Genomic DNA, 25,027 nt, shown 5'->3' on the forward strand with positions numbered 1-25,027 from the left:
GGGGTTGATATAGGACTGAAGTTAGGGGTAGGTTCTTCACTCAGCGAGTCGTGAGTTCATGGAATGCCCTGCCAGTAGCAGTGGTGGACTCTCCCTCTTTATGGGCATTTAAGCGGGCATTGGATAGGTATATGGAGGATAGTGGGTTAGTATAGGTTAGGTGGGCTTGGATCGGCGCAACATCGAGGGCCAAAGGGCCTGTACTGCGCTGTATTCTTCTATGTTCTATGTTAACTCTGATCTCCAGCATCTGCAGTCCTCACCTTTGCCCTGGATTTTCTTCCAGTCATTTATGAACCCCCACCCCACCCCATCCCCCACTACAGGAAACAGTGTATGTTGGAGGTCTTCATGTGTTTGGCACCTGAATCCTCAGTGAAGACAGTGAGACAGACAGATGATCAAAAAGTTGGTGAAACAGTTCGACTTAAAGGAGCCTATTAAAGGAAAAGAAAGAGGCAGAGAAGTTCAGCAGTTAAAGAAGGATTTCAAGATTCAGCCTGTTGAAGTTATAGCTGCTAATATTGGAGTGAAAGAAATCTAGGTGCTGGCAGAGAATACAATACAGCAGAAAGCACAAACATTATAAAAGTAAAATGACCTCAATGGTGGTGAGGGGAGACTCTATACACTGGTACTGAACATTGGAACTGAACAAACTGTACCTACATTATAAGGTTATATGGTATCTAGAAATTGTTTTACCACTTTCTGAAGTGTGTGCGTAGCCTTACTTTCTGATTTTCTACTTGCCCTCTCTGAAACTTGTGTTCCAGAATCACAGGGTAGGTTTAAATTACTGTTTACAAGGAACTTCGTCGACCAAGCTTTTGGTCACCAAAAGGAATTTTAGACCCTGGGCTCCAGGCAGTAGAATGCCTGCCTGCCAATGGTATTGGAATAGAGTCAGCATTGCATAGGAGACCAGGATTGGAGGAACACACTTAGAGAGTTGTAGGTTAGCAGGAGGTTACAAAATTGCAGTCTGTAATGTTATTTAACTGAAGCATTATATCTTTTTCAAAAGTGTTAAGATCCCAACACTGCAGCGGTAATTCATTCCAGAGACCGAACTCTGTTAGTGACTTCACAGCTGTGCTTTGACAAATCAGGAGTGGAAAATCTGATGGGTAGATTTTAGAAGCAAAGGTTATGTTTTGTAATTTGAAACTTCCAAATCCTCTGGCAGACACATGATGTTGAACCTTGATTTGAAAACACTCATTGACGGCTGCCAATTTTTGTAGCAGTCAGCTTATCTGATTGGATGCAGACTCTCAATTAAATGGAAAGAACAGGGATCTGGTCTTAATGTGCATCTTGTGCCTTGGTTGTTTAACGAGAGCACCATCTGGAGCACATGTTTTGAGTTGGTGCTACGTGGTAGTGAACAATTCCATTTTCCAAACAAAAAAGTACTTGCTTTTTTTTGCATTGTTAGACTCCCTAATGATAGGGTAATCTTACTGAGACACTGAAGCAGCAGGTCATTTGATATAATCATTGCTTAAATGTTCTGCTAGTTGGCACTTTGATCAGGCAGTTGGAGATGTCCTTTTTAGCACAACTTCATTGATCCTGAGAATCTTTGTAAGACCCTGAAACATGCACTTTATTTTTTCACCCTCTGGAGATCTCGAGAGTTTCTGAAGTCAAAATAATTTTTTCCAAGGGATTTTCTGTTGGAGAGGGCTGACTGAAAATTCAAATCAGTCCAACATTTTAATGTTGATTAATAATATATGTAATATTTGCATGAATTGAAATGTCAGAGGGATTCCATTAGCTGGGACTGTCACATTTTTCAGAATATTATAAACAGAGATTAGTGTCAACATTTCCCATCCTGGTTTGATGGCAGTGACTTGTCGGATACAGATGTCTATCTATCACTTCATCCAAGTGACCCTCCCTCACATTAAGAAGCCACTTGACTTTTAGACCATGCCACTTTTACACAAATCCTACCTTCGCCTGTTTGAGAGACGAACGTACCTGGGGGCTTCCTCATTGGGATACTGATAGCAGTCCCTCCACTCTCCTTTCCCAAATGGAAGATAATGCTCCCACTTGGGTCCTGCCTGAAATCAAACCATTTAGATCAGTCTAGGTACGCACTATGATAGTATTTTCCATTGAACCACTATGGAGTTTTAACTGTTATTTTTAATTATGCATAATAGTAAAATGTAAAGCAGACTGTATAAGACATAGAGGAAAAGTAGACCATTCAGCCCATGGAGTCTGTTCCACCATTCAATGAAGTCACAGCTGATCCAATAGTCCTCAACCCCACTTTCCTGCCTTTTCCCTGTAGCCCTTGATTCCTTACTGATCAAAAATCTGTCTATCTCAACCTTGAATATACTTCCTGACCCAACCCCAACAGTCCTCTCTGGTGAAGACTTCCATAGATTCAGAACCTTCTGAGAGAAGAAATTCCTCTTCAACTCCATCTTAAATGTTTTTATTCTGAGGTTATGCCCTCTGGTCCTAGGCGCTCCCACAGGTGAAACAACCTGTGTCCTACCTACCCTGTCAAGTCCCCAGCAAATCTTGTGTGTTTCAATACAGTGGCCTCCATAAAGTGAAATTAACCAAAATCAAACATAGAATAGTGGAAGGCCATTCACCCCCTTGAAGCTGCTGTATCATTCTGTTCGAATATGGTTGACATGAATCTCAATTCCATTTAACCATATTTGTGTAATCATTCACAAGCATTCTACTTCTGACCTTGTGATGGAAGGAAGTTCACATGTGAAGCAGCTGAAGATGGTTTGGCCTAGAACACCAACCTGAAGAACTCCAATTAGTTAATAATGAAGTAAGGTGCAAAGTAGGAGCATAATGTGGCTGGAAGAACTTTGTAGAGACAGGATACAGCGATGCCATGAAGGGTATTGTCTCAGAGGTTGAGAGCTTGAAATGTGAGATGTTGGAGGACCCAGAAAGTGATGGGAGTTGGTGAAGCTGTTGGACGAGTGGGGTTTGGAGCAAGTTGAGGCACAAGTAACAGGAACTTTCCTGCAATAGGTACATCAGAACCAAGTTCCAATATCCCCATATACACATAGACCAAGGGTCATCTATGAGCTGAGAGATATCTAGCTGCTTAAGCTCACTTTGTTTAGTAGTGTAACATTCACAGTTGACTCTGAAGTCTCAAATGCAGTGCAAGACATTGACCATTCACAACTTCCCAAAGTGTTTTTACAGTAAGGTGTGTATTCCTGAACTGGAAGGATTTTTGCCAATAATCATGCCTGACAAAACCAATCACACACTCAGTAGAGGTTGTCGACTGTGCAAAAGGGATATCTGCTGACATTGGTAGATGACCATTTTTGGGCATGTATATTTGTTATTTTATTTATGACTTTGATTTCTCAGGGTTTTGTTTTTTGCAACCCTGCCTTCTCTCGCAGCACTATCTCTTGTGAACTCTGGTTCAGCAGCCCAACTGGCCAAGTATGATTGTTCGCACATAGGAAGTGACAGTTGGTTCCATTGAGCTATTTGGCCATTGGTGGCATCAGAGCTGAGCTTCACTCTGACTTTGTCCATTGGCCCCACTGCAGCCTGTTCTGGCAGAGGTCAGAACCAGTTCAATAGCTTTCAGTTTGCCAGCATTTTCATCAAATCAACTGCATATGAAATATCTCCACTTTGGTAATGTAGGCATCGTAGAGCTGTCTCATGGCACAGTCATAGTGTCCCTACCTGTAGACCAGGAGACCTGAGTTCACATCTCACCTGTTCCAGATGTGTGTAATGACAGCTCTGAACAGATTGTGCTGAGATATTTTCTAAACAATACACAGATTGAGATTCCATAAGCAGCAATTTAATAAATGACTAGTTAATGTTTCAGTAACAAAAATAAAAGCAGAAATTTCTGGAAAACTTCTTCAGCATTGAATCCGGAGCACTAACTCTGATTTTTCTCCACAGATGCCAGACCTACTGAGGTTTTCCAGCAATTTGTTTTTGTTTCAGATTTCCAGCATCCGCAGTTCTTTCGGTTTTCTGTTTACTGTTTCAGTGCAGTTGTTTGAGGAATAATTATTGGCTAGGTTTGGAATAGGGCTGTGTGTACCTTTTACATTACCTTAAATAGATGGAAAGGAACTTTGTTTCAGAGTTCACCTGTCCTAGTGTTTCTTTGTTTTGCTCTGTGTCTGCCCACCCTCCTTGAAACATTTTAACTATGCTAACTATAAGCTGTTGTTACTGAGAGCAGGAGATTTACATTAAGGCAAAATCTTACAAATACCAATGAAGTTAACCACTTGAACCTGAAGCTGCAGTTTTGGAGTTGGAAATCTTAACAACTTTTGAAAAAGAAAACTCAATCAGTTTTTCTCTTCCCATCACTTGTTAAGAATTGATCGTTTCCACCAGTATCCAATTTTGCGTTTGCTGTGGTACAGTTAGTGATATTTTTAATTGGCCCCTGTCCTGGCCAGTAGGTTTAAACTGAGCAAAAAATTTAGTCACCTTCCCTATATTTCTGGCTGCACCAAAGCAGGTGGAAGTGACACTGAATTGAACCATGTTCTTTGTTTGCAGCGCTGTGAACTCTGTCCCCATAAAGATGGTGCCCTCAAGAGGACTGATAATGGAGGTAAGTGGCGTTTGTGACAGTTGCACATTTAATGGCAATTTCAGAATGAAAATGTAGAATATACATGTTGGTAAAATGATATCAGAAGTTGCTAAGATGCAGAGTAAAAGCTTTCGTGAATTAATTGCATTTTTGATTATTGTGATTGTGCTCTCGATCTCACTGTCTCGTCTCTCTCTCCTGCACTTGTCTCTTTCTCTCGCACTCTCTTTCGCATTCTTTCTCTCACCCTTACTCTCACCTCTGTCTCTCTCTCGCTCTTGCATCCCTTTCTTTCTATGTTTCCTCCACTCCCACTCCCTTGCTCATAGTCTCTCTTACTTTGCACTCTTCTCTTCCACACCATGTTAAGAGAATGATTAACCCCAATCACATTGTAACTTGTATCCATCATCCCCCGCTCTCCTGCAGTACAATTGTGGCTGGGGATGGGCGAATTGTCTATTTAACTCTTTTCTCCCTATAATGCGTTTGTTACTGTATTTTGTTTTCATGGCTGTGGGATTTGATTGAGCTGAGATACAGTGCTAACTCCTGCCTTTTTCCTAATGTCGGAATGTTATTAGGAGGTGTGCCTGACCAGGTTCCAATTTTCAAGTAGAAAGATTAGCTCAACCACTACATATCCTTTTCCCTGAAAAAGTGTCTGGCCTCAGTCGGCAGCTCCTCATTAAGATATGGTTGTGTGAGGACTGGGCAGGAAGACAACCTTCCTATAAGCCAGGTGGCCTCACCAACACTCTCTCTCTCTACCAAAATGCTTGGACCACTTTCTCCACTGACAGGGAGTCCTGTTGATCCAAGGCTAGGAGAGGAGAGGGAGAAAAGGCAAGAGAAAGAGGGGGAAATAAGAGGATGAGCAAAATGATGAACGTAATACTGTGAAAGGCCTTGTAACTTGGTGCGTTATTGAGGGACCGAGCATGGGAAATGGCATGGTCCACTAGGAGCCACCTCTCTGCCCTTGCGGTCTCACTTGCCTGTGGCCTGGACCTTCAGGTGTTCTGGGCCTTTTGAGGTAATTATCAGTCACCTCATACGTGCAAGTGCAGCCAAGCAGCACACAGTTGCTAACCAGTGACTAATGAGCATCTATTCTCTGTGTGATTCTAGATCCACAGCATTGCTGGTTGTTGAATAGGCCAGGGCTGTTTTTCCTGGAGCATCAGAGGCTGAGGGGTGACCTTATAGAGGTTTATAAAATCATGCGGAGCATGGATAGGGTAAATAGATAAGGTCTTTTACCTGAGGTGGGGGAGACCAGAACTAGAAGGCATAGGTTTAGGGTGAGAGGGGAAAGATATAAAAGAGACCTAAGGGGCAACTTTTCCATACAGAGGGTGGTGCGTGTGTGGAATGAGCTGCCAGAGGAAGTGGTAAAGGCCAGTACAATTTCAACATTTAACAAGCATCTGGATAGGTATATGAATAGGAAGGGTTTGGAGGGATATGGGTTAGGTGTGGCAGGTGGGACTAGATTGGGTTGGAATAACTGGTCTGCATGGATGAGTTGGACCGAAGAGTCTGTTTCCGTGCTGTACATCTCTGACTCTTGTGTGTCCTTTGAAATGGCCACTAGGTTCTATAGGGAGCGATAATAAAACCTTGCCAATGTTTTCGACATTTTGTAGACTTAGAGATGTATCAGACTTGTCTTCCCTCAAGGATAGAAGATTGAGAGATGATGTAATTGAGTTGTTTCGGATGATTCAACAGATAATTGAGTCAGATGTTCCTCAGATCCAGGCATAATCTTAAAATTAGAGCTAGACTGTTTGAGGCACTTAATTCAGAAGGCTTTTCTGAAAGGAGGCACTGGATGGACTCATAGTCATACAGCATGAAAACTGACCCTTTGGTCCAACCAGTCCATGCCAACCATAATCCCAAACTAAACTAGTCCCACCTGCCAGCACTTGGCCCTTATCCCTCCAATGTTTCTTATTCATGTACTGATCCAAACATTTTTAAAATGTTGTAACTGTACCCACAGTCACCGATTCCTCCACAAGTTCATTCCACACATGAACCACTCATTGTGTAAAAGAGATCGCCCCTCACATCCCTTTTAAAAAATTGCACCACACAAGGGCCAGGCACTGACCATCTCCAGTAAGAGTCAATCTAACCACCACCACCTGACATTCAATAGTGTTATATCATTGAATCTCCCACTGTCAACATCCTGGGGATTATTGTTGACTTGAAATTTAACTGGACCGATCGTATTAATAATGTGGCTCCAAAAGCAGATCAGAGGCTAAGAATCCTGCAGCAGGTACCCAACGTCGGTCCACCATCTACAAGATAGAAGTCAGGAGGGTAATCATGTACTCTCCACTTGCCTGGATGGTTGCAGCTTCAGCAATACTCAAGAAAGCTGACACCATCCAGGACAAAGCAGGTAGGCACCACATTCCAGACATTCATTTAGTCACTCAACCATGGATGCTCAGTCACACCAATGTGTTCTATCTACAAGATGCCAGGAGGAATTCACAAAAGATCCTTGCATAGCACCTGGCAAACCCACAACCAGTTTGATTTTGTATGACAAGGGGTCAGCCAATGCAAGGGAATAGCATCACTTGCAAGCCAACCTTGGCAGGCGAGATACTATCCCCAGTTCCCTCCATTATCTGCTTGAAGTTCTGCTCATAAACTAAGTTGGCACTGAGTGCTTTTGCTGAAATGTGGATCTTACCTGCTTTTCAGGTGAATGGGGATAATCCTGTTGCAATATTTTGAAGAGGAGCTGGGGAGTTCTCCCCAAGATTCCAAACCCCCCCACCACCTTCCCCCACGCCAACTCAACTACAATCACGAGATTCTCTCGTCATTTGTTGCTTTGCTGCTTTGTGGGAGCTTGCTGTGCAAAATCTTGCTGCTGCATTCCTGACATTACAACAGTGACCACATGTGGAAAATAAAATGTGGTTGTGAAGAGCTTTGGGAAGTCCTGAGGCTGTAACAGGCACATGTGAAATGCAAATTTCTCCTTCAATGTAAAAGAAGTGTAATAAGTGTCTTTATGCTGTTTTGTTTTATCTGTCTCTTGTCTGTAGGTTGGGCCCACGTAGTCTGTGCTCTTTACGTCCCAGAGGTGCAGTTTGCTAACGTTATCAGTATGGAACCCATTGTGCTGCAGTATGTTCCCCACGAACGCTTCAATAAGGTAATAGCTCCACACTCTCCTGTTACACAAAGCCAAAGGGCTGTGCAGTGTTGTGTGAGGGAGATGCTATTTCCATAACCCTTAAATGATTTCCATCTGCTGTATATCTGCAAATAACAGTCCTGACCTATTGATAACAAACAGTGGGGTTTAAAAATTTCAGTCACAATTAACCCTTTTTGATCTGTTTTGTTTCCCTAGAGTAAACCCTCTAGATACTAGTCAGATTTTCTTTCCTCCCAACTTGAGTATATTCACTCTCAGAATATGGTTTGTTTAATATCAGTTTAACTTCTGTAAATTTGTTTGTGTGGTCACTGTGTGTAAGTCTTGGTGGTGATCAATAGTAGGCTATTCAGCCCATCATCGTCTTTGAGAGAGCTATCAAATTAATCCTTGCTATTGCTGCATTATCCTGCAAGTGTTTCCTTTTCAAATATTTATTTGATTGCCTTCTGAAAATTAAAGCTGAGTATATTCTCTTCCATGCACTGCATTTCAGGTCAAAATAACTTTGTGTTTTTTTAAAAAAAGTGTCTCTTCACCTTGACTACGCTTCTATTTCCAAACACTTTAAATCTCTGTCCCTACATTTCAGTGGAATCTGCTCTGTGTCACCAGATCTGATCCTATCCTTCCTGATGTGCATTTTTTGGTGCAGGGCATTGGATGGTGATGAGCAACTCTGAAATTCCCTCCATAAACCTTTCCTTCTATAAAACCTATCTCTTTGAGCTTTTTGGGCACCAGTTCTAATGCCACCTTACCTGGCTTGATGTCACATTTTGTTAATGCTCTGTAATGAGTCTGCAGATGTTACACTGTGTTGAAGGTGCTATATAAATGCAAGCTGCTGTTCAGTCAGTCCCGAAATGCTTTGAATTCTATTCTCCCAATGGCTGAAAGCTCAGGACGTTGAGCACATTTGTGATAGAAATTGGTATAATTAGCCTGCATAAATCTAATGAAATAATGCTACTTTACCCACACCCAGGTAGATGATTAGCCAAGATCTAACTTGAAAGACAGAGTATGCTTGACCGGTTCAATGTTCAGTTATTGTATGTGTGTTCCTCATGACCTGTATGCTACTGTATGGCCAGCTACATAGGAATGTCACCCCCACCCACCCACCCAAATGTCTTGTAAGCCACTATTAATTATGAGCTAGCCACTGGTAGGACTGTTCATACAGTCAAAGAGTCCTGGTGGAGACTGTACTCAGACTTCACCATTTTCAATATTTAAGTTATTGGGTGCGTGCCTTCCAAAGATATTTGTTAGCAACCAGTTGTGTAACTGGGAATTAGCTTGTGTACATTTTAGAACATCTTTTACTGATCACTTCAGTTTTATTTTGTGCAAGGATGAATTTTGATGAGTTGAAGATGAGGGCAGTGGTTTGAGAGCTGGGGAAGGAAATGCTTTGAAGGCTTCCCGGGTCAAGAGTTGAATCAACTGTGACGTTAACTCCTCAGTACAATATGTCCTTACTTGAAAATGGAGCTGCACTCCCAAGCTCCACAGTTTTAAATGAAAGACCAGTTCTGAGAAGAACCAAAGTTCAAATTGTAGTCAGTTTTGTAGGATACTCATTAATTGAAAACAAAAGAAATTTAAACTTTAAATCTTCCAAGTTGAAATATTTTGCATTGCTAAATTTCCACATTGATAGAGTCATAGAGATGTACAGCATGGACACAGACCCTTCGGTCCAACACGTCCATGCCGACCAGATATCCCATCTCAATTTAGTCCCATCTGCCAGCACCCGACCCATATTCCTCCAAACCCTTCCTATTCATATACCCATCCAAATGCCTCTTAAATGTTGCAATTGTACCAGCCTCCACCTCTTCCTCTGGCAGCTCATTCCATACACGTACCACCCTCTGTGTGAAACAGTTGCCCCTTAGGTCTCTTTTATATCTTTCCCCTCTCACCCTAAAACTATGCCCTCTAGTTCTAGACTCCCCAACCCCAGGGAAAAGACTTTGCCTATTTACCCTATCCATGCCCCTCGTAATTTCGTTAACCTCTATAAGGTCACCCCTCAGCCTCCATGAAATCACTTCAAAAATAATGAAAAATGATTTAGTTTGCTACCTACATTTGAAGGCTTCCCGGGTCAAGAGTTGAATCAACTATGACGTTAACTGCTCAGTACAGTATGTCCTTACTTGAAAATGGAGATACCTACATTACAGCTATCTTCTTACAAGGTAATCCTACTTCATTAACCTCTTGCTTATTGATCTTCCTGGTCACTGCAGATGCTCCCTGTTCCTCAGCTCTCCAAATTGTGGCATCTTGCCCAGTTCCCAACTTCAGAGTTGCACCCTTTCACTGCTTCGCTCTTCTGAGCCCTCACTCTGAATGTGGACCTGGAAGAAAAGTAGCAAGGCAGGAGCAACTTTGAAGGTCATTTCATAAAATAGCATGTGGATTGTACAAGCTCTGACAGTTCACAACCATTGGGATTTGCATAGATTGAACTGGAACGCAAGCCCTTGGGAGCGAAGCAATGAGAGAATGGGTTGGGGAGGAGAAAAAGTCAGAATTCTGAGGCTGTTCAGTGAGGGAGAGGCTTCAACTTGGAGGTCATGGAGTGGGTAAGTACTGAATTGGGTCACACAGGAAGCAGTTTGCATTAACTTAGCAGTGTTAAAGTTCAAGGAGGGTTGGCTGTATTGTCACTCAGGCCCAACATCAGAACAGCACTCCCCACCAAACTAACAAAACAAAGAAACTTTACATTTCCTTAGCACCTCTCACACCCTCAAAGCATCTCAAAATGTTTCAGCTCAATGTTTTTTGAAGTGTTGTAGGAAACTTGGCAGCAAGTGCAACTCTTTCTCACACTCCTATCCCCTCACATTGATTTTTTTTAAAAGTATGAATTCATGTGATGTGAGTGTTGCTGGTGATGCCAACGTTTATTGCCCAACCTTAACTTGCCCAGAGGGCAGTTAAGATTCACCCGCATGTCCGGAGGCACATATAGGCCAGACCTGGGTAAGGACAGCAGATTATCTTCACGAAAGGACGTCAGTGAATCAGCAGGGTTTTGATGTCAATCGACAATGGTTACAAGGTCGCTACCAGACAATTAGTTTTTAATTCCAGGCATTTTATTGAATTCAAATTGTGCTGTGGTGGTTTTTGAATTATGGTGTGGGGTTCTGGATTACTACTACAGTGATATTACCACACCATCACATGCTGATGGAATGAGGTAATTAAGGACAGTTTTATGTGGTAGTTGTTGTCAGGGGGCAGTTTTGCTAATTGTTTTGAACAAGAATGTCTGATGTGACTGAACCTACTCGTCCCAGACCAATAGCATGAGTGGAAATGAAACTCATGTGTGATGATAAGATAGAGGATTGCTTGTTTATTGACCCATTTAATTCTCTTCTAGACCTGTTACCTCTGTGAAGAACAAGGTCGAGAGAGCAAGGCAGCCACCGGAGCCTGTATGACCTGTAACCGGCATGGCTGTCGACAGGCCTTTCACGTCACTTGGTGAGGATGTTTTTGAAACGTCACCGGGATCTGTCTATCTTCATTGCAAACACCTGCAGTTTCTCTCCTTCACTCTCGCACGCATCCTCCCTCTTGCGCACTCACTCACTTTGGCGCGCGCTCTCCTGCGTGCTCTTTCTTACGCACGCTCTCATGCCCTTTTTCCTTTACGCGTGATTTCGCGCGCGTTCTCCCTTTCACATGCTACCGTGTGCTCCCTCTCTTTAGCACACTCTCCGCTCCCTCTCTTTGGCGCGCTTTTACACATGCTCTCACGCGCTCTCCCTTACGTACGTTCCCTCCCTTTGGTGTGCTGTTGCGCTCTCTTTCTTTGGCACGCTCCCACACTTTCTCTCCTTTACATGCCTTCCCTCTCTTTTGTATGCATGCTCTCGCGCGCTGTCACACTTTCTCGTGCTCTCTTCTGCATGCTTCTTATCTCTTCTGCGGGCTCTCTCACTTTCTCTTTTGCATGTGCGCTCTCTCTCACGCGTGCTGTCCCTCCCTTTCTCTCTCGTGCATTATTTCTTTCTTTCTTTCTTTCTTTTGCGCTTTCTTTCTTTTGCGCTTTCTTTCTTTTGCGCTTTCTTTCTTTTGCGCTTTCTTTCTTTCGCGCTTTCTTTCTTTCGCGCTTTCTTTCTTTCGCGCTTTCTTTCTTTCGCGCTTTCTTTCTTTCGCGCGCTCTTTCTCGCGCTCTCTTCCCCTCTCTCACACACACACACATTACAAAGTAGAAGCAAAGGTAGACTGATCGGCCCCTCGAGACCCCTTTCGTAAGATCATGGAAGGTTTGAATTCCACATTCCCATCTAACCACAGGACTGTAAGAGGCTATTCAGCCCATCAAGTCTGCTCTAGCATTCAGTGAGGTCGTAGCTGATCTGATAACCCTCAATTCCATTCTTCTGCCTTTTGTCCCTAACCCTTGGTTGCATTCTCGATTAAAAGGCTCTCTGTCCACCAATAATACTCGATTCCGTGGTCTAGCAAGAATCTGTCCACTTACATCTTAAAAATATTCAATGATACCACCTTGGCTGCCTCCTGAGGCAGAGTGCTCCAAAGTCACATAACTCTGAGAGAATAATTCTCATCAAGGTCCTAAAAAGGCAACCCGTAATTTTAAAACCGTGACCCCTAGCTCTGGACTCTGGTGAAAGTTGACCCTAACCCTAACTACATGCACCTTGTCAAGACTTGTTCAGGATCTTGTATGCTTTAATCATGTCACCTCCTTGCTGTTGTAAACGCCAGTAGAAACAGGCTCACCCAGTTCAACCATTCCTCAAGAGACTCGACCCAGACAGCAATCCAGAAAATCTCATCTGAATCCCCCTCCAATGTATTTACATCTTTCTTTGAATAAGACGACCAAAACTGCACACTGTATTTGAGATGTGCTCTTGCTAGTATAACTGAAGCAAAAAAGCCCTCTTTTTTTTTAATGTTTAATTCTCTTGTAATAAAGGATGGCATTGCATTATATACTGTAGCTGCATAGTAAGCTTTAGTGACTCATGCAGTTGAACACCAAAGTCCCACTGCATCTCAGAATTCTGTCCTCCTTCTCCTTTTAAGTGATATTCTGCTTTTTATTCTTCCTGCCAAACAGCTTCACACTTTCTCCAGATTATTTGCCCACTTATTCAACCTATCCACAACCAGCTGCAAGATTCTTATACTGTTTGATTAGATTACTTTACAGTGTGGAAACAGGCCCTTCGGCCCTACAAGTCCACACCGACCCGCCGAAGCTCAACCCACCCATACCCCTATATTTACCCCTTACCTAACACTACGGGCAATTTAACATGGCCAATTCACCTGACCTGCACATCTTTGGACTGTGGGAGGAAACCGGAGCACCCGGAGGAAACCCACGCAGACACGGGGAGAATGTGCAAACTCCACACAGTCAGTCGCCTGAGGCGGGAATTGAACCCGGGTCTCTGGCGCTGCGAGGCAGCAGTGCTAACCACTGTGCCACCGTGCCGCCCAATACATCTTCCATGATACATCTTCCTATCCATGATACATCTTCCTATCCAGCTCGGTTTTGTTTGGGAATGTATTTACCATGCCTTTGATCCTCTCACCTAATCATGTGTAGGGAATGGATCCACCTTGTTGGGGAATCAAGACCTAAAAAGGATCCATAAGTACAAGATACTGAATAATCAATTAAATAGATGTTGAAAGAGAAATGTCTTTCATCACAATGGTCAGATTGTGCCACCACAGGAAGTGGTTGAAGCAAAGTGTTTAGATTATTTAGATGAGAGAGAGAGAAAGAAATGAGATAGCCATTTGAGTAAAAGCTTTTTTCAAAATCATTTAAGGTTTGTGGGCATCAGTAGCTAGGCCAGTGAAAAGAGATGTATAAAATGAGAGGAGACTCAGGTGGTGTATAAACACTAGTAAAGACTTGTTGGGCTGAATGGTCTGATTCTTAGCTCAATAATATTTGAAATTGCTGCATTCTCGGCAGCTCAGTGGCACAGAGAGGTAGGCATTGTTGTTTTCTCTTGGGCAAGTGGGTCTCTGGTTTAACCACTGCACCTTGTCTGTCACTAACTGGGTGGTGGGGATCAGAGCTGGTGTAGAGTGGTCACTGTGCCCCCACCTTTCATGGTCTGACAGCAGCTGGGGCAAAGACATGTCATAGAGATCGACAGCACCGAAAAAGGCCCTTCGGCCTATCAAGTCTGGGAAATAAGGTCCCTTTTATATGTTCAGGTTGTGCTCTGATAAGATAATCTGGGCCAGGCTATGCTATTTGAACTGTTGGTTTTATCAGTGACAATGGGTGAGGGGAGAATGTGGAAGCTATGGCTGTTGAAGGACCTGATTAAATATTTTTGAAACCATTTGTGACCTGATTAGACTTTCCCTTACTTCCTCATCCCTGGCCTGGGCTCACAAACCATTGGGTTATCATTTACTTAATTTTAGAAATCTTTCATTGTTTTCAAATTTGTCCAGGGCCAAATCCTTCCTCCTTCACCATTTCAAATCTTTGTAATCTTCAGCTGGTCAACCCTCCAGAATCTCTGCGCAGCTCTGATTTTGGACAATGTTACCCAAGCAACCTTTTCTATAATATGTAAATTAAACCCAGATTCCCATGGGTCAATGGAACATAATGAGGCAGAGAGAAAGAGAAGCTTATAACTGATATGGTGAATTTAAAAAAACAACTTGGAGAAGGTTCACATGAAGCATAAATGCGAACATTTCTTTGTTAATCAATCATGGATGTGGGCATTGCTGACTGGGCTGACTTATATCGTCCATCCCTAACCACTGTAGAGAGACTGGTGATGAGTTGCCTTCTTGAATCACTGCAGTCCGTGTGGTGACACCCATTGAGCTGACGGAGGTAGGGGGAAGTACGATCCAGGAACTTGGCCCAGCAACAGTGAAGAAACATTAATACAGTACTAAGTCAGAATGCTGTTTGACTTGGAGGGCAATGTGTCGGTGATGATTGTCCCATGTATCTTTTGTCCTTGTCCATTTAGGTTGTAGACCCAAATCTCTCTGCTTCTCTAATTCTGACCTCGTGCACATCCGTGTCGTTAATTGCTCCACCATTGCAGCTATGCTTTCAGTGAACTAAGCCCCAAGGTCGTGAAGTCCTTGTCTCGTCCTGTCTACCTCTCTAGTTCGTTCTTCCTTCAAGAAATTTGTTGGAACTTGCGTCTTTGGTCACCTGTCATAAATATCTCCCCTTACATGGTTTAGAGTCAAACCTTGTTGGAAGTCCTCCAAATGAAGTGCCTTGCGTTGTTTCACTTGTGTGCTATAAAAATGTAATTTGTTGTTGTACTCAGACTAGTCCTCAGTAATTGAATTCCAACATGCTATCCAAATTCCATCTCTCACAGCTCAGAAAAGCACAACATTGGAGTCTGTTATGAGTGGTAGCAAGGCCTGACTGTGAATTGCGGCTCTAAAGTTATAATCTAACCAGGCCTTACCATACAGGCTTGTAACTCGCCCATGCTCCCTCACACAAAAAGGAACTTATCACAGCTCCCGCAATTAATATCTGTGCTCTAGATTTGAATTGAGCAACATACAAGATAAATGGGATCTTTCGGGATCTAGGTGAGGGGTTGGCGTATTGGACATGTCACTGGGCTGGTCATTGAGAGGCAAAAGTGAGTTTTTTGCCCGAAATGTCGATTCTCCTGCTCCTTGGATGCTGCCTGACCTGCTGTGCTTTTCCAGCATCACACTCTTGACCAGTCATTGAGAGGCACCGGCTAATATTCTAGAGACGTGGCAGATGGGTACAATTACAATGTTTTTAAAGACATTTTGATAAATACATGAATAGGAAAGGTTTGAAGGGATTTTGGCCAGAGGCAGGCAGGTGGGACTAGTTTAGTTTGGGATTATGTTCAGCATGGACAGGTTGGATCAAATCATCTGTTTCTGTGCTGTGTGACTCTATGATTGAAATTTGAATTCAATAATAGAATTTTAAGTCTAATGGTGAGCATGTGACTTTCGATTATGAGAAGTCTGGTTCTTAGGGGAACGAAATCTGCTGACTTTGGTTGCTCTTGCCTGTGTGTGACTCCAGACCCTCCAGAAGTGTGATTGACTCTTAACTATGCTTTAAATAGCCTAGTAAGCCATTTCATTCAGGGGCGATTAGTGATTGACAGCAGATGTTGGGGTTGTCAGCAGCACCCAAATCCCATGCCAGAATTTTAAAAATGAAATGAATTTGGAATAGTTTTGACTCTCTCCCTTTCTTGGCTCACAGCACAGAACTGTGCTTGATTCAGCAATGAATTAATGATGTCAGTCGCTTGACCAGTGCAGGAAATTATAACATTTGGGAATGCTGCACTGAGTTCAATGCTGAGGCACAGTGTTGGGGAATTTAACTCCTTATCTGACATGGGCATACTGGAACATGTTGTGTTCTCCAACACTAAATTCACTCGTCTTACCGCATCACGATCGCAGGTGCTCACATTGAACCATTGAACCTCGATCCACTCCATGAAGAGTGAGTGAGTGCAGTATCACCCTGTTGTGGGAAGTTTGGGTTCACAATCAGATTGCCTGATCAATTTCTCTTGAGCATCATGCTGTGAATTTCTGTTGGACCTTGAATTGGAACCTCAGGAAGAATCTCTTTTTCCTTTTAAGGTGTTAGCATTCAAAGTGTTAATGTGTACATTTCAGTAAGAGTTCATAAACTTGTCATCACCTACTTGACGATGATACCAGATTCAACAACAACATGCATTTATATAGTGTCTTCATGGTAGAAATATATCCCCAAGGTACTTGTGTTTGAAGCAAAGCCTGACAGGTAACTGAGCATTATTGGCAAAGCAATATCTTACTGTCTAGATTTACTGATTGATCCATTTACTGCTCTGTGACCTAATGTACTGTCCCCCTGGGCTTTCAGATGTCTTACTATAGCTGGTGATTTGATTTGGCTCGCTGCTCTTCTGAGTTAGGATTTCTCTCCACATCAGCCTCTTCTTTCCCTCCATCTCCTAAGAATTCATCCTGTTATTTGAATTCCTTCCCATTTCTATTTCATCGTCCAAACCTCCACCTTTCACTTTGCCTCCCAGCACCTGCCCTGATTCTCCTCCATTTCTTTTCACCATCTTAAGACATCCTTGGGACATACAGGCAGAAAAGGGTGACTTAAAAATGGGGTCACTCACTTGCGAGGCCACATGACAAATTCATTTTTAAGGAGTGTTCCTCAGCAACCAGCACTGCCCTGATGTTGGCCAGGGAGCTGCAATGAAGCCAGCTGGCCCTGGGATGTTCATTGGTTTGGTGGTTCTGGATATTGGCCCTATAACTGATGTCTGTTGTGTTTTCCTCAGCGCTCAGATGGCTGGCCTCTTGTGTGAAGAACAGGGCTCGGAAATCGATAACGTGAAATACTGTGGTTACTGCAAGTACCATTTCAACAAAGTGGTAAGTCAGTTTAATAATTCAACTGGAAGTTTATTTTTCTTTCCCCAGCTGTCTCCCTGACCCCCTCATCCCTTGAAGATTTGGCTGTTAGCTGCTGTAGGTTCCCCAAGCATTTTCCAAAATTGGCCACAAGTATTACCAAGGGATTTGAGTCCTTTGCAGCCAAACCTGATCCTGACTCCTCTGCCAAGAAGCACACTACTGTCAAAGTTCACTGGATAGCAATTGAGAATGAGAATACTGCCCCAGTTATTTCCCTTATCCCAGACTGAGGGATATTGATATCTATTAAGCTCACCCTGCTTTGCACTAGCCCTTTGTTGAGATATAGGCTTGACCTATTTAGATCGGTTCTTCACTGTGTAAACCATTGGAAGAACATTTTGGAACAGATTGACATTGTTTGGTTATCCTCCTACACTGACCTGACAGTGATTTACTGTTCTGTGTGTGCATCTGTCCTTATTGCAGTGGCACTGAGTCCTGTAGAAAACTTAACTGAAAATCACTTAAATAAAATTGACGTCATCCAGAGCTCTGCTACACATGAGCTAACTTACACTCCTGTTTCCCTGGCACTCATGTGCTCACTGATCTGTTGGCTTTAGTTAAGAAATAGGCGAAAGTGACTACTGCAGATGCTGGAGATCAGAGTCGAGAGTGTGTCGCTGGAAAAGCACAGCAGGTCAGGTAGCATCTGAGGAGCAGGAGAATCGACGTTTCAGGCATAAGCCCTTCACCCCTCTTGCTCGTCAGATGCTGCCTGACCTGCTGTGCTTTTCCAGCACAACGCTGTCAACTTTAGTTAAGAATTGACTATTTTAAAACTCTCATCCTTTGATTTTAAATTACTTCATGGCCTCTTGCTTCCTAAAGCTGTGATCTCCTCTCACCCCAAGATCTGTCCAGCTAGTCTGAACACTTGAGCATCCATGATTTTATTAACAAATATGCCCTCTGTTGTCTCAATTCTAAGATCTGCAATGTCTCCCCTCAACTGTTCCTACTTTACCCGTCTTCAAGCCAGTGGTGAAAGCCTACAGCTTTGACCATACTGTTGGACCTCTGCCCTAATATCTCCTGATTTGGCTTGACATCAATTTATTTTTTGGTAACAGTTATGTGAAACACAGTGATGATGCATTTTACATGTTAAAAGTGCTACATAAATACAAGTTGCTGCTTTATAGAATATTTTCTGTAATAAAATGCCCTGAGACTTTTCTCAGAAGCTGAATGATAGAATGACACAAAGTCAATGAAGGAGATATTAGAGAAGGTGTTGTCTTAGCTTGGCCGAAGAGGTAAGGTGAATTTTATAAGATGAGGGAGAGATGGAGAGGAGTTTTAAGAAAGGGCCCAGGGCAGTTTGACAGATTGGACTATAAATCAGCCTAGTGATAGGAGGCAGAGGGTGGTTCCCTGGCCTCTGGCAGTCTGTGGTCTGTCAACAGATCACACTTTTTGGGTCATGGAAAGGTTGATTCCTGTGTGGAATGGAGGTTCTGTGAAGCTCCCAATGATGTAATATATTGTTGGTCTTTACATATAAGGGAAGGTAAAAGATGAGAGATTGAGTGTCGGATGTATATTAAGCTCTATGGGGAGATATAACAAGTTGATGGTATTTTCTTCTATTCCCCTTCTGCACTCCCTGACACTCTGCAGCATTGATCACAGAATGGCAATGCAGACTGAGAATCTTGACTTCTTCCTCTCGTGGGGCAGTCATATCTCTATCAAGCTGACACAGTCCCGATCAGGGAGTGAACCTTCTTGGGCAATGTAACTGGTGTCTGAGCTGAATCATGACTATTAAAGGGTCCCTATGCAATGAGTGAACCAGTTGCTTGCTGCAGGGCAGACTGATGAATGTATGATTTGAACGGAGGAGTTTTGAAATCAGAACAGGAAAGTGACTTGAGCATGTATGTGGAAGTGTTTTTCAAAGTATCAGCTGGAAGATGTGGCTGCCTTGAGACTAATGACTGCCATATTCCACCATCTGCAGTGGAACCTGTTTATTCTCTTGAAGCTTGTATTTGAGTCCATTTGCTATCTTTGAATTCCAAAATGCCAAACCATTTCCTATTCACTTCGTACTGAGTACCAGATGGCTGGAGTGTTAAGAGGCCTGTAGCACAGATGCAGAAAGTTCAACATAACTGCAGCAACAAAGCTTTTCAGGTCAATTAACAACATACGAACCAAAACATTTTATGTTTAAAATGCATCATTATTTTTATTATTTGTTTTCATTCACTTATTTTTTGCTCTCTCTCTGCTAATTTGACTTGATGTTTGGTACACTTGGCAATTGTTAAACAGAATGACGTTAAATGAGGAGGACAGTAAGAGTCCATGTTGCCTGATAGCTGTGTTTATGCTCCCCCTGCCTGCTTTTATGATATCCTATCAGTGTGTTCCTTCAACTTGTTTCTTCCCCTAAGCTTCCCTTTAAATGTACTATGCTCCTTGCCTCAACCTCCTTTGTGGTAGCGTGTTCCACATTCTGATTTCTTTTGGGCAAATAAATGTTTCTCCTGATTTGGATTTATTGGCAATTATCATATATTTATGATCTCTTTGATTCTGGTCTTTACCAACAGTGGAATCATCTTCTCTATCTCTGACTTATCAAAGCCACCCTTTCAACATTCTAATAACATTGATTAGGCTACCTTTCTTTTTGAGAAGGAAGGTGCTTGTGCCTGTTTAGCCTTTGCTTTTGGTTATAATCTCTCTGTACTGTATCATTCCTAGAAAATTGCCTCTATTTAACTTTTTTATGTTCCTGTCTGAGCCTGTCTGGGTACCAACGGGTTAGTCCCTGACAACCTAATACTCTCCAAATTTCCAGGGATATATTCAACAGTGATTGCTGTATGGTGTCAAGAGGCTGGGACTTTGGCTGATCTGTACATTTTCACGCCTCATCATTTTATATTGGAAACACCAAGACTTCAGACCTTGGTAGTGATCAGTCCTGAGATCCTCTTGGTCTTGGTGGCTGTTTTGTTTATTTAATGGTCCCCTTATCAATCTTGCTGTAAGTGCTCAGTTGCTTTATCAGACAAATCTTAGCCCTGCTGTTCTTGAAATTGGAATAGGATCATACAAGGTGATTGGAAAAAAAATAGGACTTTTCCGCTTATCTGGGACAGAATTCCTGGGAATAATCTTTTGCTGCAGTTCAAGGTTGAACCCAGATGTTGTAAAGTGCTTTCTAGCCATTGAAGCACATTTCAAAGTGCAATCTCTGCTGTTATTTAAGAAATGTAGCAACCAATTTGTGAACAGCAAGCTCCATAATGTGATAATGAGATTCATTTTCTTGTTTGCTGGACTTTTGTAAGCTGCTGGATGATACGTATGACAGGATTTGTCTTCATAGCTCACTGTTTATGCCTAATTATGGGTGCAACGTCATACAGGTGATATCCCTTTGCGCTGTCTTATGCTGTGATTGTATCTGCATTCGTGAACTGGCCAAATGAATTCATGAATTACCACAAATCATAGAACATAGAAAAGTACAGCACAGAACAGGCCCCTAGGCCCACGATGTTGTGCAGAGTTTTAATCCTAATGTAAAATATAAGAACTTAACCTGCGCACCCCTCAACTCACTGCTATCCATGTGCATGTCCAGCAGTTGCTTTAATGTCCCTAATGACTCTGCCTCCACCACCACCGCTGGCAATGCATTCCACATATTCTCAACTCTCTGTGTAAAGAACCTACCTCTGACGTCTCCTCTATACCTTTCTCCTAATATCTTAAAACTATGACCCCTCGTACCAGTTAATCCTGCCCTGGGGAAAAGTCTCTGGCTATTGACTCTATCTATTCCACTCATTATCTTGTATACCTCGATCAGGTCTCCTCTCTTCCTCCTTCTCTCCAGAGAGAAAAGTCCAAGCTTATTCAACCTTCCTTCATAAGGGAAGCCCTCCAGTCCAGGCAGCATCCTGGTAAACCTTCTTTGCACCCTCTCCAAAGCCTCTGTATCTTTCCTATAGTGGGGTGATTAGAACTGGACACAATATTCCAAGTGTGGTCTCACCAGGGACTTGTAGAGCTGTAACAAAACTCCACGGCTCTTAAACTCGATCCCCCTGTTAATGAAAGCCAAAACACCATATGCTTTCTTAACAACTCTATCCACTTGGGTGGCAACTTTGCACACTCAGATCCCTCTGTTCCTCCACACTGCCAAGAATCCTGTCTTTAATCCTATATTCAGCATTCGAGTTCGACCTTCCAAAATGCATCACTTCGCATTTATCCAGTTTGAACTCCATTTGCCATTTCTCAGCCCAGCTCTGCATCCTGTCTATGTCGCGCTGCAGCCTGCAATAGCCCTCGATACTATCAACGGCACCTTCAACCTTTGTGTCATCTGAAAATTTACTAACCCACCCCTCAACCTCCTCATCCAAGTCATTTATAAAAACTACAAAGAGCAGAGGCCCAAGAACAGAGCCCTGTGGGACCCCACTCATTACTGACCTCTAGGCAGAATACTTTCCATCTACAACCACTCTCTGCCTTCTGTCAGCCAACCAATTCTGAATCCAGATAGCCAAATCTACCAGTGTCCCATACTTCCTGACTTTATGAATCCGTTTTGAGAAAGCTAGCTACATACGCGCTAAATCATTCCATCGCATTCTTAAGGCCATATAGGATTTGCATATCAATAACAATGCAGTGTCTGTGTGCTCATGCAACATTATTAGTCTGTTCATCAGTATACCACTCAAAGAAGCCATTGCCATCTGCACTATAGCACCGTATCGTGGCAATCCAGACCCCCACCATTGAGAGAATTAGGATTCATTAAACATATGATCTCAGTAACCCGCGCAGTTGAGTTCAGATTTAATGACATTGTGTCTGTCCAAATAAATGGAATCCCCAATCAGCTCAGCTCTTGCAAACTTCTTTATTGGATTCATGAGGAGTGTGCTTTCAGTGGGTTGGTACCTTACATGCTACCCATTGCATATTTCTGATATGTAATTGATACATTTATTATGTTTAGACTTTCCTTGTTTATCTTCATGAGTTCCATCCTGTGCTCACATTCAATTTGAAATGGAACAATCGAATAGTCTCATTTTTCTCGATGTTCTAGTTCAGCAATCAATCAGATTGTTTTTATAATGGTGTATTGCAAACCTGACCAGTATATGCGTTGGGATTCGCACAATTCCCCGTGCTATATGATTGGCCTTAACAGGAGCCTTGTAAATAGGGCTGAAGCCATGTGTTCACTGTGCAAGCTTGATGCTGAAATTGGGGCATCAAAGTCTTGCAGATAATGTCTAACCTGATTAAGGTTATTTCTCGCTATTTGTCATGTAAACTTGTGACTGTACCTCTGGCCATTACTTGAAGACCTGAAAATTCCCAGTTCACCACTGATTACCCTGGAAGAGTAAGGTATCTCAAATATTTGAACACCAGGTGAAGCCAACTGTATATATTTCATTTCTATACAATAGAGACATGAGGGGCATTTGCTACTAACAAGATGTTTCCACGAAATCAAAAAGACACACACAAATAAGTAATGTACTCTGAATTTCATTCTGGAGTGAGGCTAGCTATATAGGTTGTATGTCTGAAAGCCTGGTGGGGTGTCTCGAACAGCACATTACTTCAGCTGTTTTCAGTAAACAATATACTGACCTTAGCCAACCAACCCATACTTGTAAAACTTAAATGACACTCTCTCCAATGTCAGATGAGATACTGCAATTTCAGCATTTGCTAAATAGTCTCGAGTGTGCTATGAATTACATTGACAAGCAATTTAAGATTGTCAGGAAGGTTTGCAGTGTGGTGTATTGGTGCATTTACTGGAAACTCAATAATTAATACCTAGGGCTACCTTTGGGGCAGACCGAGAGAACACATACTTCCATTTCACTTATTTCAATAAACCTGTTGGCAGCATTCTTTGGTTCGTATCATCGAGCCATCATTGTCAACCTGCTTGGCTTAAATTTAAAGAAAGTTTGGCAATTAATCATCAGTCATCATCTAAGTTGTTGCATTCTTCTTGGCAATGTCTCCACCAATCAGAGTCCATTTGCCAATCAATCAATACACTTTATTCATACAATAAGAAGGTTGATTTTGCTTTACATGGGTAATCTTGCAAATTATCCTGATGGTTACAAGGGAAAGTGTTTTTTTTTGTCCTGAGCAATACTTTTTAGATGTTGGCTGAGGAGCAAATATCAGTCAGGAACTCCAGGGGGATTACTGGGATCATAATTTTGACTGTATCATATCTTTCACATCCACTTGAGAGACAGCTGACCTTGCTTTTGATCAGCTGAACATTGTTCATGTTGCTGCAGAAGTCATTCTGTTTCTTGGTGAGGGACTGATTGGATGATCCTCCCAATGATGATTTGAAAGGATTCCCTTCTGTGATGCGTGATTTGATAACTCTACACATGATGTTTTAAAACTGATGGTTTTGCCTGCTCCTGTAGCCTGCCTGTGAGGCTTAGCATTGGTTGATCTTTGGGAACTTTGAGGTGTAGAGGATTTGGGGGAACTTGCAGAAAAGGACCACTTGGCCCATCTGAGACTACTTTTGTTTCAGTGATCACAGGTGTTCCGTGGACTCTGTTACTGACATTTAGCATTGTTACTGAAGATTGAGGTACCCCTGGCTTCAGCCTTTCGTCATGTCTGTTCCTACTGTGAAAGACTCCGTTGCAGCTCCAAGCTGAAGTGATACTACACTATTGCCATACCTCTTTCTTTTTTTTCTCTCAGCATCATAAGTGTACCCTGCACTTGGTCACTACCTGGCAGGCAACCCATTACTACCGAAAGTAAGAGCTCCATTTTGGACAGTGTAACAAAGGCATATGGAGTGAAAGGGTGACTGGTTGAAGATCTGGCCTATGTTAAAGTTCATTGCTGGGAGCCAGGGTTGGGGGTTTGGGTGCTAAAATTGGTTTTTGAGAGCAGTCAGAATTTGTGCCCCCCCACCATTTGTGACCAAGCGCAGATATGAGCCTGAAGTGAGGACCAGATGAAACTTCAAACAGCTGACTTTAAGCATGGTGACATGATGAAAACCCAACCTGTCAAATCTTCCAGTGTGGCCGGTGTCCATGGAACTGAACCTCAGCAGAAATCACTATCCAAATGAGAACAAGTTGTTTTCTTCCAAAAATAACTTCAGTAAAGCAGTTTGCCATATCTCATTTTGTTTTTTTGATTTTTTTTCTTAAAAACAAAAGGACTTGGTTTCTCTTTAACTTTGAACTTTTTGACTTCTGCAGAAGAAATGTCGGCATTCGGCTAGCACTGCCTATGACCAAGGCCTCAGTGATTCGTCATCCCATTCTCAAGATAAACTGAGCTCCCTGTATGACAAACAGAGGAAGGTTTGTGTAAATCTTGTATTAACCTTTATATTAGAGCAGATCCAGTGAAGGTTGGAGGGCAGTTTTTGTGGTCAGCAGTGTTATCTCCGTTGTAAAATTGAGAGCAACTTGAGGTATGGACATTGTGAGCTGAAAATGCTTGCAGTGACTTACTAAGCGACTGTATTTGGAAATTATGTGTTGAGGGAACTTTGGGTGAGAGTAAGATTAGAACCAACTAGAATCACTTTACTCCTCCCCATCCTATACCCATTGTTAGGGCTCATGTCTTCAGGAGAGAACATTGAAAAGAAAGATAATGGCAGATTGACT

General features: G+C 42.5%; 1 protein-coding gene across 5 annotated transcripts in view; it reads left to right on the plus strand.

Moving 5' to 3' along the window:
• The window catches only part of LOC122539772 (protein AF-10-like), a 184,601-nt gene that overhangs the window by 10,596 nt on the left and 148,978 nt on the right, over positions 1-25,027 (plus strand). For 4 of the 5 annotated variants that reach the window (XM_043674818.1, XM_043674817.1, XM_043674821.1 and 1 more), the window contains exons 3-7: positions 4,573-4,627; positions 7,693-7,802; positions 11,224-11,327; positions 17,201-17,294; positions 24,611-24,715. In XM_043674818.1, the coding sequence (XP_043530753.1) occupies positions 4,573-4,627; positions 7,693-7,802; positions 11,224-11,327; positions 17,201-17,294; positions 24,611-24,715 (468 nt within the window). The remainder of the gene's footprint in view (positions 1-4,572; positions 4,628-7,692; positions 7,803-11,223; positions 11,328-17,200; positions 17,295-24,610; positions 24,716-25,027) is intronic. The other variant, XM_043674820.1, reaches the window with a different exon arrangement.

Source organism: Chiloscyllium plagiosum, chromosome 33, assembly GCF_004010195.1.
Source record: "Chiloscyllium plagiosum isolate BGI_BamShark_2017 chromosome 33, ASM401019v2, whole genome shotgun sequence".
Lineage (NCBI taxonomy): Eukaryota > Metazoa > Chordata > Chondrichthyes > Orectolobiformes > Hemiscylliidae > Chiloscyllium > Chiloscyllium plagiosum.